The 14,565-nt window shown below is 42.9% G+C and overlaps 1 protein-coding gene across 1 annotated transcript in view; it reads right to left on the reverse strand.

The window, feature by feature from the left end:
* The window catches only part of CREB3L2 (cAMP responsive element binding protein 3 like 2), a 121,982-nt gene that overhangs the window by 33,536 nt on the left and 73,881 nt on the right, over nt 1–14,565 (reverse strand). Inside the window, exon 2 of the mRNA XM_039520227.1 lies at nt 11,162–11,378. Within this exon, the coding sequence (XP_039376161.1) occupies nt 11,162–11,378 (217 nt within the window). The remainder of the gene's footprint in view (nt 1–11,161; nt 11,379–14,565) is intronic.

A 14,565-nucleotide genomic window follows, 5' to 3' on the forward strand; every position in this document is an offset into this window, starting at 1 on the left:
TGGTCCATGGTGCCTCTCAAGCTTGTGTTTCTATCGCCTACTACTTTTTGGGAAGGACTGGGAGGAAATATTTCCCCCTGTCTAGCTGTAGTAGCAAATAACGCATTTTCTTGAGGTTTAAAACTCTCAAAAGGGGACCTAACTCCCCAGAAGATTTTAATATGTTGTGAGAGCTTCTATCTGCATGCCCCACACAGGAATGTCTTGTGCTTAGAAATTATTCAGAATCCTACTTTCATGGGAAGCCTCTGCAACTGTTCCCCAAACCCAGGGCTTGTGGTTAAGTTGAAATAAACTGTAATGCAGGAAATTAACTCTTTGGCATAAGCTCATCAACTCCTGGAGCATAGTTTCTATTTTCATGCTATTGTCTACATATATGTGCTCTGTCTAAGTGGAATGCAGCCAATTTTTATGCTTTGGTCCTTATTCACCAACTTAGAAAAGCACCAGAATATAGTCAGCAAAGGGTAAGTAAATGGTTCACAGATCTATACATTAAAAAAAAAAATTTAACAGATTCGCCCTGAAGATGGTCAGTGTAGTTTACAAATTTTATGCAGAATTTAATGCCATAATAGAGTCTGAAAATTCCAACAGACACCAGGTATCCCTTGCATATATGCTGCAAAATAGCTACGCTATGCATTGCACCCATATTACCAGACATTTTTGGATTGAAGCTTTCAAACATGCAGTTTTGTAGATAACCGATAAATATGCAGAAAAGGTTTTGGAAAGAAATTAACAATATATTTTGCATACATTGAACTTTAAAAGAATTAAGAACTAGGAAAATGCAGTGTTAAATAAGGCCCTGATCCTGAAAATAGTTAAACCTATACTTAACTTTACTCATGTGAAGTCAATGGGACTACTCACAGAAGTGAAGTGAAGTATGTCCTTAAGTGCTTGCAGCAGTGGGAGGTTATTTAAAACTTAGAACTTCTTGAAGATATAGCCATATAAATTATAGATGTAGGTCTTAATTTTTTAAGAAGCAACAAAGAATCCTGTGGCACCTTATAGACTAACAGAAGTTTTGCAGCATGAGCAGTGGCTTGCATCCGAAGAAGTGGGTATTCACCCACGAAAGCTCATGCTGCAAAACTTCTGTTAGTCTATAAGGTGCCACAGGATTCTTTGCTGCTTCTACAGAACCAGACTAACACGGCTACCCCTCTGATACTTAATTTTTTAAGTCATGGAAATATTTTTAAATACCCTGACAGTGGGCCAAGTTCATTCCTGGTGTATGCCACTTAGTTGGACTCATATCAGAAATGAATTGGCCCCATGTAATAAATATTGCAATAATTAATAAATAATAATAAAAAGTATAACCATTCAACTACTATGATTCTGGACAAAAATTAAAAAAAGACATGTTTGATGTGAATGTTGTGGACCAGGAATACCTTTGGAGCCTTGGTTTCAGACAAAAACAGGAGTAGATTCCTCAATATCTTCTAAATGTAAATTGTGAAAACCTTTCACAAATCACCAAATGTGCTACTTTTCTTTAGCTTCAACTCATCCTGAGTGCGTCCCAGTGGTTAGAGCACTGGACTGGAACTCAGGAGACCTGGGTTCTATTTCTGGGTTCTGCCACTGGCCTGCTAAATAACTTTGGGCAAGTCACTTCATTGCTCAGTTTTCTCCATCTGTAAAATGAGGATAATAATATTGACTTCCTTTGTAAAACCCTTTGAGAGCTATGGATGAAACCCATTATGCAAGAGCTAGGTATTATATCATTACTACTCCCTATGAGAGACATTTCTGATATATCCACTTGATCTGCGTAATCTGTTCATAGAACAACAACTTTTGGATTCATACCTTCGGCTCTAAAGCAGCAGGTCTGAGCTCAGTTTGGTTCGGTCCCCGTTTGCAGATCACAGAGGTAAACCTAGTGGTCCTGAACTGACACACACAATGAAGCAGAAACCTCTGCAAGTCCCTCCCTGTGTACTACATGTACCAGGACCCTGCCTCAAACTGGAGAGGCCAATCACCGAGGGCTCTTTGATAGCCTGACGGAGGGATTCCCTCCAGCAGAAATTCAATGTAAACTCCACCCTCTCCCCAAGTGGGGGGGCAGAGGGGGCTTCCTCCTCTTCACTCTATCACTATTCAGAGTGTGGCACCTGCTGCTAGGACGGCAACACGATTTCCAGTGAAATTAAATTAGAATCTCTGTTACTAGGGAAACAAGCTTCAATTTCCAAGGATATTTAAAAAAGGCAACTTTATCCTTTAGGAAATTGGATGTGGGGAATGAAAAAAACCCACCTCTACATCGCTGCTTAACCTCTCCACCTCCACCACCCCCACCATGCCTTTTATGCAGGTGTCCTCCCATGGAGCAGCTACATTATATTTAGTGATTCACCAGAGCCATGATTCACCATAAGGCTGGGGGCCTTCAGCGAGGGATTTAACAGTCACCTGCCCACTCCCAATTCAAGTAAAAATAATACATAAATGGTAACGGAATGCTAAGTAGCAGATCTGCTAGAATTACATAATTAAAATACATCAAGTTAAAAACAACTAAATAAAAGAAAGTCAGGAAGTTAGTTTACAGCCAAATATATATCAGAACATTTACCGTATATACTCGTTCATAAGCCAAATTTTTTTTTAGTAAAAAAGGGAAGCATCAGAGAAAGGGGTCAGCTTATGAATGGGTATGGAGAGGGGGAGAGGTGGGACACAGCTGCCCCCCCCCACCTGACAAATGAATCATAGAATCATAGAATTCAAGATCAGAAGGGACCATTATGATCATCTAGTCTGACCTCCTGCAAGATGCAGGCCACATAAGCCGATCCACCCACTCCTTAAGCAAGCGACCCCTGCCCCATGCTTCGGAGGAAGGCGAAAAACCTCCAGGGCCACTGCCAATCTACCCTGGAGGAAAATTCCTTCCCAACCCCAAATATGGCGGTCAGCTGAACCCCGAGCATGCGGGCAAGACTCTCCAGCCATACCCTCTGGAAAAAGGCTAACAATATCCTATCATTGACCCATTGTACTAATTACCAGTGTGGCACTTAATTGACCTATTGACTAAGCCCATTATCCTATCATACTATCTCCTCCATAAACTTATCTAGCTTAATCTTAAAGTCATGGAGGTCCTTCGCCCCCACTGTTTCCTTCGGAAGGCTGTTCCAGAATTGCACTCCTCTGATGGTAAGAAACCTTCGTCTAATTTCAAGCCTAAATTTCCTGACTGATGCAAGGAGAGGCAGCACAGCCAGCAGAACCAGAAGGGAAGAGGTGGGGCCAGAGTCTCTCTGATTCTGGCCACGCTGCGCTCTCCCGAGCCACCGAAGCAGCTGCAGCTCCGGGGTTGGCAGGCTGTGGCCATGCCACCCAGCCTGCTGGAGCAGCTCCAGCCAGACGAGAGACATCCTCCCTTGGCCCATCCCAGGTAAGGTGGGAAGGGATGGGATGGGGAGAGTGTGGGAAGGTCCTGGGTTAGGGGTGGGGTCATGTGGGGGGTGGTCACAGGGGTTACTCCCCTGACTCCCAGCTTCTTCCCCCCCAAATTTCCCCACCAGTTGCTGTCCCAGCCTATGAGTGTAAGCGGCTGGCAGGCCAGGACATTTTGTTTACTTAGGTTTACCTCCGTGCCTGCGGATGCTCAAGGTAAACCAACCATCCCGGCCCACCAGCAGTTTATCCTGATGGGCCGGGAGCCACAGTTTGCCGACCCCTGAATTATAGGATCGGCTTATGAATGGGACATAAAAATTTGCTATTATTACTTATCCATCTTGGGGGTGGGGGTCGGCTTATAAACGAATCGGCTTATGATTGAGTATATATGGTCATTTTAATAAGCAGCCTTGGTGAAGTAATGGGTGGCAAGGCATGTGCTATAGAATTGTTACTTGTGGTGCAATGACTGCAACTGGTAGTTATTGCTTCCCTTTGAAAGTACATACGATACGTTCACTTTGGCTACATCTACACTGCACACCATTGATAGCGGCATGCAGGGTACGTGCAGCTATGCCCCGCAACGAAAAGCAGGCTGCATCTGGGTTGCAGTGTGTAGCTACACACAGCAGTGGGGAAAAGGTTCCATTTGGCAGGGAGGCAGCGGGGAAAAGCTCCGGCGGCAGGGAGCTGCAGGTAGCTTTTCCCTAGTGCTTCCCTCCTGTCAGAACCTTCCCCAGAGGAGGGGAACAGCTCCAGCAGCAGGACGCTACAAGCTAAAAATAGCAACATAGACGGGGGAGGCACTACTTGGGTATGTAGAGAGCTGTGTTGGGTACACACCTTAAGGGTTCGGGCATGTCTTTATTCACCTAAGCAGTGCCTCACCATCTAGAATGCTATCTATAGCTGTGCTAGGGAGCATGCAGCATATGTACCCCATACACGGCTGTAAAGAGTGTGCAGCATAGACGCACCCTTAGGATTACAGGCTAAAGGTCTCATCCAACAATGTTCCTACTCCTCTCCCCCCTGTCAGTACACAGACTTCAGCAGGAGTAGAAGGCACTCAGCACCTTGCATGGTTGAGCAATAAATGCTTATTGCTAGGCCAGGGTATTAAAGGGCTTTGGGGGGGGTTGTTTTTTGTTTTTTTAAAGCATGCTAAGTTATTGCCTTCCCCCACAAAACAGAAAAGCATCTGTGTGTGACATCATGGTCCAGACACCCCAGGGGGGGAACAGGAGGTCTGAATTCCAAAGAATAAACAATTGAATCAACTGACTGTATACATTATTATTGTACTGTAAACGTATTGAGTAAGTTATCACACAAAAAATTGGTGACACGCTTGCCATGAATATCATTGCAGGATGGATGGATGGATGGTATGTAAAGAGTTATGTTCCTAAAATAGGTTTTGGGGGCAGACTTGATAAACAAGCCTGCTATAGACAAAGGAATGTATATTTACCTGTCTGGATCAATCTTTGTAAGCCATAGACAAAGAAAGTACATTTATATATAAAGGTAAACAAAGCAATCAAGCTACCAAGCAGCTGAGGAAACAGCTTAGTAAGCACATCAGGGGACAACTGGCACCCCCAGGAAATCTTCCTGGCTCTTGAGGCCAAGACAATGGACTTTGGGAAACATAAGGGGAGCACAAAGATAGCCTAGTGATCCATCACTAGATGGATCATATGAGCAGAAATTAATAAGACTGGGACTTTTCACGTTGGAAAAGAGACAACTAAAGGGGGATATGATAGGTATGGGGATGGTGTCCCTAGCCTCAGTTTGCCCGATGCTGGGAACAGGTGACGGGATGGACCCTGGATAATTACCTGTTCTGTTCATTCCCTCTGAAGCACCTGGCATTGGCCACTGTTGGAAGACAGGATACTGGTCTAGATGGGCCTTTGGTCTGACCCAATATGGCTATTCCTATGTTCATCACTTAGGGGACATAGAGACCAGCACCCTCGGAGCCTGTGAACAGTCAATCCTCTTGGCCTGAAAGGCAGGAGCTGCTGAAAATTTGCTGTGAGAAACGGTTTTAGGCAAAGGCATAGCTTGCTCAAATTAAGTTTTAGGCACTAAAAAGCATGGTTTGTGTTTTCTTTGTAACCCTTTTCTGTCTTTTATTCTTGCCTGATATCACTTAAATCTGTGTTCTGTATTAATAAACTTATTCTTGTTTGATTACAAAACCAGCTCAGTGCTGTTATACTGAAGTCAAGTGGGAGTCCTCAGCTACACTAACAGGCTGGTGTGTGCTCTGTCTCTTTGGAGGCAGCAACCTTAGTAACTTCTGTGAGCGTCCCAGTGAGGGGGACCGGACACCACAGAGAGATATCTCTAGGAAACTCTGGGACTGGGGTTCACTGATTGTTACCTGCAAAGCAAGGTTTTGACTGGCAGAGGCAGACAGGCTGGAGCATCAGGAAGCTGACTGTTTAGCAGCAGCAAAGCTCTCACTTGCATACGGGCTACACGGTGGCTTACGGTTCTGGGTTCCCTGAGGAGAGTGTCACGCTGCCCCGCATGAAGTTTTACAAAATAAGGGCTCCGTTCTACAGGGCTAGATCCTTAAATTGTATCAAAATCTGATCTGATTGGTCTGTACTTTTTTTTTCTGAGTCTCTTTTCCTCATCATTATGGATTCCCTCTGCATATATATGCAGAATCCTTTTAACTAGCCTGCTTCTGTTCCCCTCCTGCAGAATTTTCTCCAGTGTTAGTAAGATCACAGCTCATCTCCATGGAGTGAATGCAAATATACAGCAGTAGGTGTCAAGCCATCTGCTCAGTGGGCTAATATTTTAGAGAATGTGATCCCTTGACACATTCTTTACACTCAGCCTCTTATCTGGCCTCATCTCTTGATTCCCCCCCCCCCCCCCACACACACACTCCAAGTACCCAGGGCTTCTCCTGGAAAATGCAAGATTGTTTCATAACACCTCTTCTGGAATTTGACGATCCTAGTCAGAGGTGAAAGTAAGCCGGTATGGTGTACCGGTAAGAAAGTGGCTGCCGGTCCACAGCTGACCATACCAGCAGGGCCGCTGATGGGGCGGAAGGGCAAAAGGGGCAACCTCAAGGCCCAGCGATTTAAAAGGGCCTGGGGCTCTCGTCCGTGACTGCCGCTACCGCACCAGTGGCTGGAGCCCCAGGCCCTTTAAATCACCACCAGACCCCCAGGCAGCACGGGCCTGGCAGTGCTGAAGGCTGACTGGGGGAGTCTGGCCCCAGCCCCGCCCCGTCTGCCCAAGGCCCCTCCACACCTTGCCCAGGACCCCAGCCGCCCTGTGTACAGGTAAGCCGGTTAAGTTACTTTCACCCCTGATCCTAGTCCTGTTATCAGTTAATCGTATGCAGATGCTCTGTTAGTATTTGTCTCATTATTCCCCCAGTGACTGAAGTTAAAATTGGACAGGAATTATCAGCACTTGCGCTCCACCCACACCTCACTTCATTGAAGATAAGTGACAAATTCAGTTCTTAACCCCATATCCTCCAGTACTTCCACAGTTCTCTGGATTTTTTCCCCCCTCCAAAAATCAGGACAATTAGTTCAACACCTAGTCAATGTATTTAACACCCACGAGTGCTACATCTTGCAGCCATAAACGCAGTAAGTTTTCCCCTAAGTATTCTCCAATCTGTTTTTGTTTTAACAGCAACTATGGGGCCATGCTAGTGACTCCACTCCAGAGTTAAGATCTTAACAGCTCTTATGGGAATGTTCTATATAATTTAACAGATGAAAAGTTCTCTCATTTTCTATTTTTAAACCCATCTATTGAATTATATAGTAAGAATATGATTCTCTATTAAAGTCTATAGATTTTTAACAAACACTTTGAACCCTATTTAACTCGTGGTGTTTCACCCCTATTGAATTTCATTGGGCTTGTCCATAAAGGTAACCAACAAAGCCCAGATCACTTCCTTCATTACAACTTCAAAAAGATGCTTTCTATCTGAAGTTTCTTGTGCATGTTCTCTGGCCATAAGATAAATTTTCCCACATAAACAGCGTGAAGATAATCAGACAAGGCAGCTTGGAAACATGAGTGATATTGGAGCTTTTTGGTAAGTAACATTTTTGGATCATTTCACAAACTGTTTCACCTAGAAATTCTTCATTGGTTTCATTCAGTTGTCCTCAATCAAGGCCAGTGCCTTTGAGTGATTTTAGGAAGTGTGGTTGGGTTACTTAGAGTTAAGTACCACATGAACAGCTTAGACCAGGGGTCCCCAACGTGGTGCCTGTGGGTGCCATGGCACCCACCAGGGCATCTAAGTGCACTCGTGTACTGGCCAGTGGACGAGCATCCGCCGAAATGCCGCCGACAAGCAGTGTCATCCAGAGGCGTCGCCGCCGAAATGCCGATTTTCGGTGGTATTTCGGCAGCGACGCCTCTGGATGACACTGCTTGTCGGCAGCGACACCTATTGACGTTGCTGCTTATCGGCGGCATTTCGGCGGATGCTCATCCACTGCCATGGTCCTTCGTGGCTCGTTGTCTGGTGCCCACCAGACGAAAAAGGTTGGGGATCACTGGCTTAGACTGCTAATCTTATAAACCTAAGCACTAGTCTCCCCGCTTTTTTAAAAAAAAAATGCAGCTTATGACTGTACTGCTTTTCATTGCAAAAATAGCCTTGAAATGTAAACCAGTTAGTATGAGTGAAAGTCTGTCAAGGCTTTTATTCTTAATAGTCACCAATTATTCACAGTCCTATCCTATCCACCTCTCAGCCACTGACTGTCAGAACTCTATCTTACCTGCTGGCATCTTCACATACATATGCTTTCCCCACCAGAACAGGCAGGCTAGGGCTGAATCTCCTCCCTCCCTCCCGTCCTACCCCCATGTTTCCCTCATATCCCTGCTCTGCAAGTCAGTGCCTGTGCCAGCAACTCTGCTATGAAAAGCTGCTAACGCTCACCATTCCTTGATCCACAGCCCTTCCCCTATGCCCAAGCACCATAAGAGTTGTGCCTATTTACACAAGGTTTCTATTACTGCTTCAGTTCTCCACAACTTTTTCCCCCTATTCCCCCCCCCCCCAGGAGCCTAATTTCTAAAAGTAATTCAGTATCTCAACTGTTTTTGAATCATTGGGCCAGATCCTCAGCTGTCAGAGCTATGCCCATGTCCACCAACTGAGAATCTGGTCCGTTGATTACATCTCCTTCCTTGTTTATTAGTGAGCCTACTTCCTCTCTAGTGTTTCCCACCCCCCTCCGATATATTTATAGAAGTCTTCCTTACTCACATCAACCTCATTCCAGCATTAACTAATCTTCTTCCTGCAAGCCTTAGCTAACTAACATTTTGGTTTATTTTTCTTCCCCTCTCCATTTCCCAGAGAGGTTCTTTTCTAGTCTTACATCGACAAGTACCCCATAAAGAAATGACACTGGACACTTCTTGTCTCACTTCCCAACCCCTCATCCCATTTCCAGTGAATGGCAGCAGTATGTTGAACTTTAATTGCAGTGACCTAGATTTTCAGACTTGGGCATCTGAAGTTAAATGCCTAAATACATACATTATAGTGCTGTTGATTAATCACAATTAACTCACACGATTAACGCAAAACAGTTATTTGGGATTAAAAATGTTATCGTGTTTAATCGCACTGTTAAACAATAGAATATCAATTGAAAATTATTAAATATTTTTGGATGTTTTCTGCATTTTCAAATATATTGATTTATATTACAAAACAGAATGCAAAGTGTACAGTGCTCACGTAATATTTTTATTACAAATATTTACACTGTAAAAATTATAAAAATAGTATTTCAGTTCACCTCATACAAGTACTGTAGTGCAATCTCTATCGTGAAAGTGCAACTTACAAATGTAGATTTTTTTGTTACATAACTTCACTCAAACAAAACAATGTAAAACTTTAGAGCCTATAAGTCCACTCAGTCCTACTTTTTCAGCCAAGCGCTAAGACAAAAAAGTTTGTTTACATTTACGGGAGATAATGCTGCCCGATTCTTCTTTACAATGTCACCTGAAAGTGAGAACAAGCGTTCGCATGGCACTTTTGTAGCCAGTATTGTAAGGTATATATGCGCCAGATACACTAAACATTTGTATGCCCCTTCATGCTTTGGCCACCATTCCAGAGGACATGCTTCCCATGCGGATGATGCTCATTAAAAAAATAATGTGTTAATTAAATTTGTGACTGAACTCCTTGCAGGAGAATTGTATGTCTCTTGTTCTGTTTTACCCACATTTCATGTTATAGCAGTCTCAGATGATCACCCAGCTCATGTTTGTTTTAAGAACACTTTCACAGCAGATTTGACAAAACGCAAAGAAGGTACCAATCTGAGCTACAGCATTCAACTCAAGGTTTAAGAATCTGAAGTGCCATCCAAAAATCTGAGAGGGACGAGGTGTGGAGCCTGCTTTCAGACGTCTTAAAAGAGCAACGCTCCGATGCGGAAATTACAGAACCCGAACCTACAAAAAGGAAAATCAACCTTCTGCTGGTGGCACCTGACTCAGATGAAGAAAATGAACACGCGTCGGTCCGCTCTGCTTTAGATTGTTACTGAGCAGAACCTGTCATCAGCATGGACGCATGTCCTCTGGAATGCTGGTTGAAGCATGAAGGGAAATATCAACTTTAGCCGCACCTGGCATGTAAATATCTTGTGACGCCAGCTACAACAGTGCCATGTAAATGCCTGTTCTCACTTTCAGGTGACATTGTAAACAAGAAGCTAGCAGCACTATCTCCTGCAAATTGTAACCAAACTTGTTTGTCTGATTGACTGGCTGAACAAGTAGGACTGAGTGGACTTATAGGCTTTAAAGTTTTACTTTTTTAATTTTTGAATGCAGTTATTTTTAACACAATTCTACATTTGTAAATTCAACTTTCAAGATAAAGAGATTGCACTACAGTACTTGTATTCAGTGAATTGAAAAATACTATTTCTTCTGTTTTTTACTGTGCAAATATTTGTAAACAAAATATAAAGTGAGTACTATACACTTTGTATTCTGTGTTGTAATTGAAATCAATATATTTGAAAATATAGAAAGCATCCAAAAATATTTAAACAAATGGTATTCTATTATTAACAGCGCAATTGCACGATTAATCACAATTCATTTTTTTAATCACTTGACAGCCCTAATAAATTAGGCACCAAAATAGGTGGTAATTTCTTCAATGCTGTTGAGGACTGAAGAGCGCCAAGTGCTAAACATTGGATTTAAAAGTCTTGCATTAAGCAGCTTAATTTGAAGATTTTTGGATGGTGTGGTTTATGAGTCCCTAACTTTCTTCTATGCTCATAAGAAAGAGCTCACCTGGTAGCCTACTTTCCTCAAATCTCATTCCCCTTTAATAAGGCCATGTTTTAATATGCTGAATTCCAGTAGCTCATGATCAGTAGTTTCAGCTGAGTGGAATCTCTCTGCCTGGTGACAATCTTAGTTTATGCTGTCTGCAGATTTATAATCAAATTAAAAACATATGCTTTTTCCCATTTATTTTTAGTCATAATTCACTCTCTGGCATGCTCACATTTTACTTTACTAAAAGTATTACCAGCCTAGGCTTGTGCAGCTACGATATTGCGCCATTCACAAGTAATGCACATGACAGCGATTTTTTCCACAAAGGTCATCATCAACTCATCCACATCACCGTTACCTTCATTGAAGTTGTCGTCAGTCGAAACGTGGGTCAGTGGGGACTGGGGGCGAGAGTCGCCGCACAGGGAATAGCTGTGTTCTGCCTGGATGAGGGGAGCTGGGGATGCTGGGGACAGTTCCACTTCCATCATCTCATTTTTCTCAGACATGAAGGGGTCATTCAAGAGCTGGCCTAGGACATCCTGTGAAAACTCATCCAGGAACTCCGTGAAGTGCTGGGAAGACAGAGGGGGAAGAACTCTTATTTAACAGGTGTCTCTAGCCAACAACAGAGATGCACTGACCAAAATAATTGCAGTATCTTCACCACGTGTCTGTGCCAGTTAAGACCAGAACCCAGCAGTCCTGCCTCCCAATACCCGCTTTAATCGCTACTCCACAGTGAAGATAGAACAAAAAGGTTCTCATGTATGTACGTTAATTTAGCTATGCTGTCTCATCATCAGCAAACTGTTACAGACAATTACAGTTTTCCTTATTTATGGATTGCTCATGAAGTGAGCACACCATATACATGGAACCAGATTCTTAGTTGGTGGACGATGGCAGAGATCCATACTGAGGTGTAGGAGCAGGCCCTTTAAAATGCCTAGTTGCTGTGGTGATTGGCTCCCTATAAAAGTCTAAGAAACAGATAAAAGCCCATGTTGCTGAAAGCAGAAAATAAGATCAGTTGCCATGTTCTGAAGCCAACCCCTTTGTTCCCAGGATGCAATTTGGAGAGTGTGGCATTAATGAAAAAGCATATTTCATCCAGTCAGGCAGGAAAACATCCTTAAGGATTTATATTCAAAACATATATTTCATATGTGTAACCTGTTCCATGGGGTTTACATGCTCATTGAGCCACAGAAAAAGGATGGAGGGGGAAGTTGGTGATCAGATCCATAGTATTTAGTGCACCAATCAATCTTTCAAGCCCAAGTGTACCTATTCCAGTGGTGTGGAACATTTCCTTCATCTTACCCTATCGTAGAGAAAGGATCAAAACCCTGAAGTGTGTGTGTTCTGGATTAAAAACCGCTAGTACATTTGGTTTAAAGAATTACATTCAGGCTGAATAGCTGCATGTTGATTATTTTTGATCAGAGGCTAATGTTAAAGTTCAGGTTCTCAACTCTGCAGTAATAGGCGTTCTGACTACCAACATTAATAAGTCCTTCCCTGGTGCACTGCAAGGGTTACATTTAAGGTGCATGAGACTTTGTCTATTATTAGAGAAACTTCCTGATCTGAACCAAACTTCCCAATCTGATTAATATCCAAACTCTGGGGCAGTTTCAGTCAAGATGCAAACTTTGCAGCTCTTATTATATTTCCTTTGAGGGGCAGGAGACTTAGAGTGTGTGTTCATATTTAGTAATTGCATTTCGGGAAACAATTCCAGACAGCGGCATGGCATACACAGACAGAGTATGATAGTTTCCATTAGTCACACCCACCCACCCACCCAGGGGGTTCTCTTTTCATACTCCAAAAAGTAAGCAGAAGATAGAAATGTAACTTCTTGCAATCAGGCATCCTGCATTAACAGCTAATGTATACAGGAATCTTTAATTAATTGGGGTATAATATCTTGAAAGTGGAAATTAAGTCCCTGGTTTATTTGCTCTGTTTTTGCAGGCAATGCTGACTTTGGCTCTTATTCGCTCTCCTGTGCAAGGAAACACAGATTCAAGATTTGGCTCCCTTGAGCATAAATTAAGAGTTTAACTAGTCAGCGATGTGTAGTCGAGTAATGGAAATGGTGCAGCTACACTCACGTACACCCTCATTTTATAGCCCCAGGACAGCTTGCAAACTAAAAGCCTTGTACTACGAAGTGCTGACTGGTCTCGAATCCCATTAAAGTCACTGGAAATTTGGAGTGCACAGAACCTTCCGGGGGAGCAACTTGCAGGACTGGGCCTTACGTCAGTATTAACAGACTCCTGCCACTGGGGACAAGAAAAGGTTTTTATTAGACTAAAGGGTAGTGAAAAAAAGGAGGAATTAGGTCACTGACTATGTTAGTCATGGAGCTGGCTAGTGACAAGGCTGGTAAAAAGGGACAAATACATGCATACCCTTATCTTTAAGCGCCCTGAATGATAACGCTACTAAACAAACTCCAGGCTAGTACTGGTTGACCCAAAAAGAGTGTCATGACCACTTCAAACCATTGTTTACATGAATTTCTAGAGCCAAGGACTCACTAGTGCATCACTTCCCATGCGCCTCTAAATATTTGCAATAGTAGGTATGCATCATAATTCTCCACTGTTGGACACACAGGCTAGAAAAATAGGCCTTTATTTGCCTATCCTATTTCCATCAAAATCAAAATGCCGTTATTAACAGGACAAGGTATTCAACTATGGTCAAAAACTGTAATCAAGGACAGAAAGTGCTGCTCAAACAAGTGCAAGACACAAGCATGGACAATCCTACGAGAAGCAGCACTGTTCTTGAAGATGGGTTTTCCCACAGTGCATATTGCTCCTTTTCCTCCATGCCCATGGAGCGCATCAGTCATTTGTTTTCAGTTTTATAGGGCAGGCTCAGAACATTTTTCTCTCTAAAATACTTGTGTGTACTTATTCTGATTCTTTAATCATGAGGATACAAAACAAGCATCCCAATCACCATCTCCCATTTCTGACCCCATATCATCTATTTCATTAATTATATTATTATTAATAAAAGAAAATGACTAAAAAACCAAAACTTTCCATTTCAAAGTATCCTAAAATGGAATTTGCTACCTTAAACAAATGTGCCAGGGATCATTTAATCCAGAGGTTCTCAACCTTTTTCCTTCTGAGCCTCCCCTCCCACATAAAAATTCCATGGCCCACCCATGCCACAAAACTGTTTTTCAGTAGATTAAAAACCAGGGCCTGCGTTAAGGAGTAGCAAGCAGAGCGATTGCCCAGGGCCACACCACAGGGAGCCCTGTGTAAGAGGACTATTGGCCCCCTACTAAAACTCAGTGGGGGGGGGGTTGGTTTGGCTTGTTCCCCAGTACCCACAAAAAGGAAAAAGGTCGATGAGAAATCAGGACCCTGAGACTGACAGTTCCCAGGGCAGGGGTTCTCACAACAAAATTTTTATGGCCTTGAAGTGCGGCCGCCAACTCTTGCTGGTGGCCGTGCTGACAATTATTCAAAAAAATACTTAACTTTTTATATATTTTTTTTTTCCTATCCATACACACACACACACACAGAGGCCCAAATCATTGTAATTTATTGAATCTTTTTGTAGACTCAATAAACATGTACAGTTGTGTCTTTTCTTTACAGGACCCTAGACAGAATAGAAACACAAATAAAGTTGTCTGCAGGTTCTTGTATTTTTTGTTGTTGCTTCTTTTAAATAAAATAAAAAAAAAAAAAAGACTTGCTAGCTCAGAGGTGAGCA

The sequence above is a fragment of the Mauremys reevesii genome, linkage group 1 (assembly GCF_016161935.1).
Source record: "Mauremys reevesii isolate NIE-2019 linkage group 1, ASM1616193v1, whole genome shotgun sequence".
In the NCBI taxonomy this organism is placed as follows: domain Eukaryota; kingdom Metazoa; phylum Chordata; order Testudines; family Geoemydidae; genus Mauremys; species Mauremys reevesii.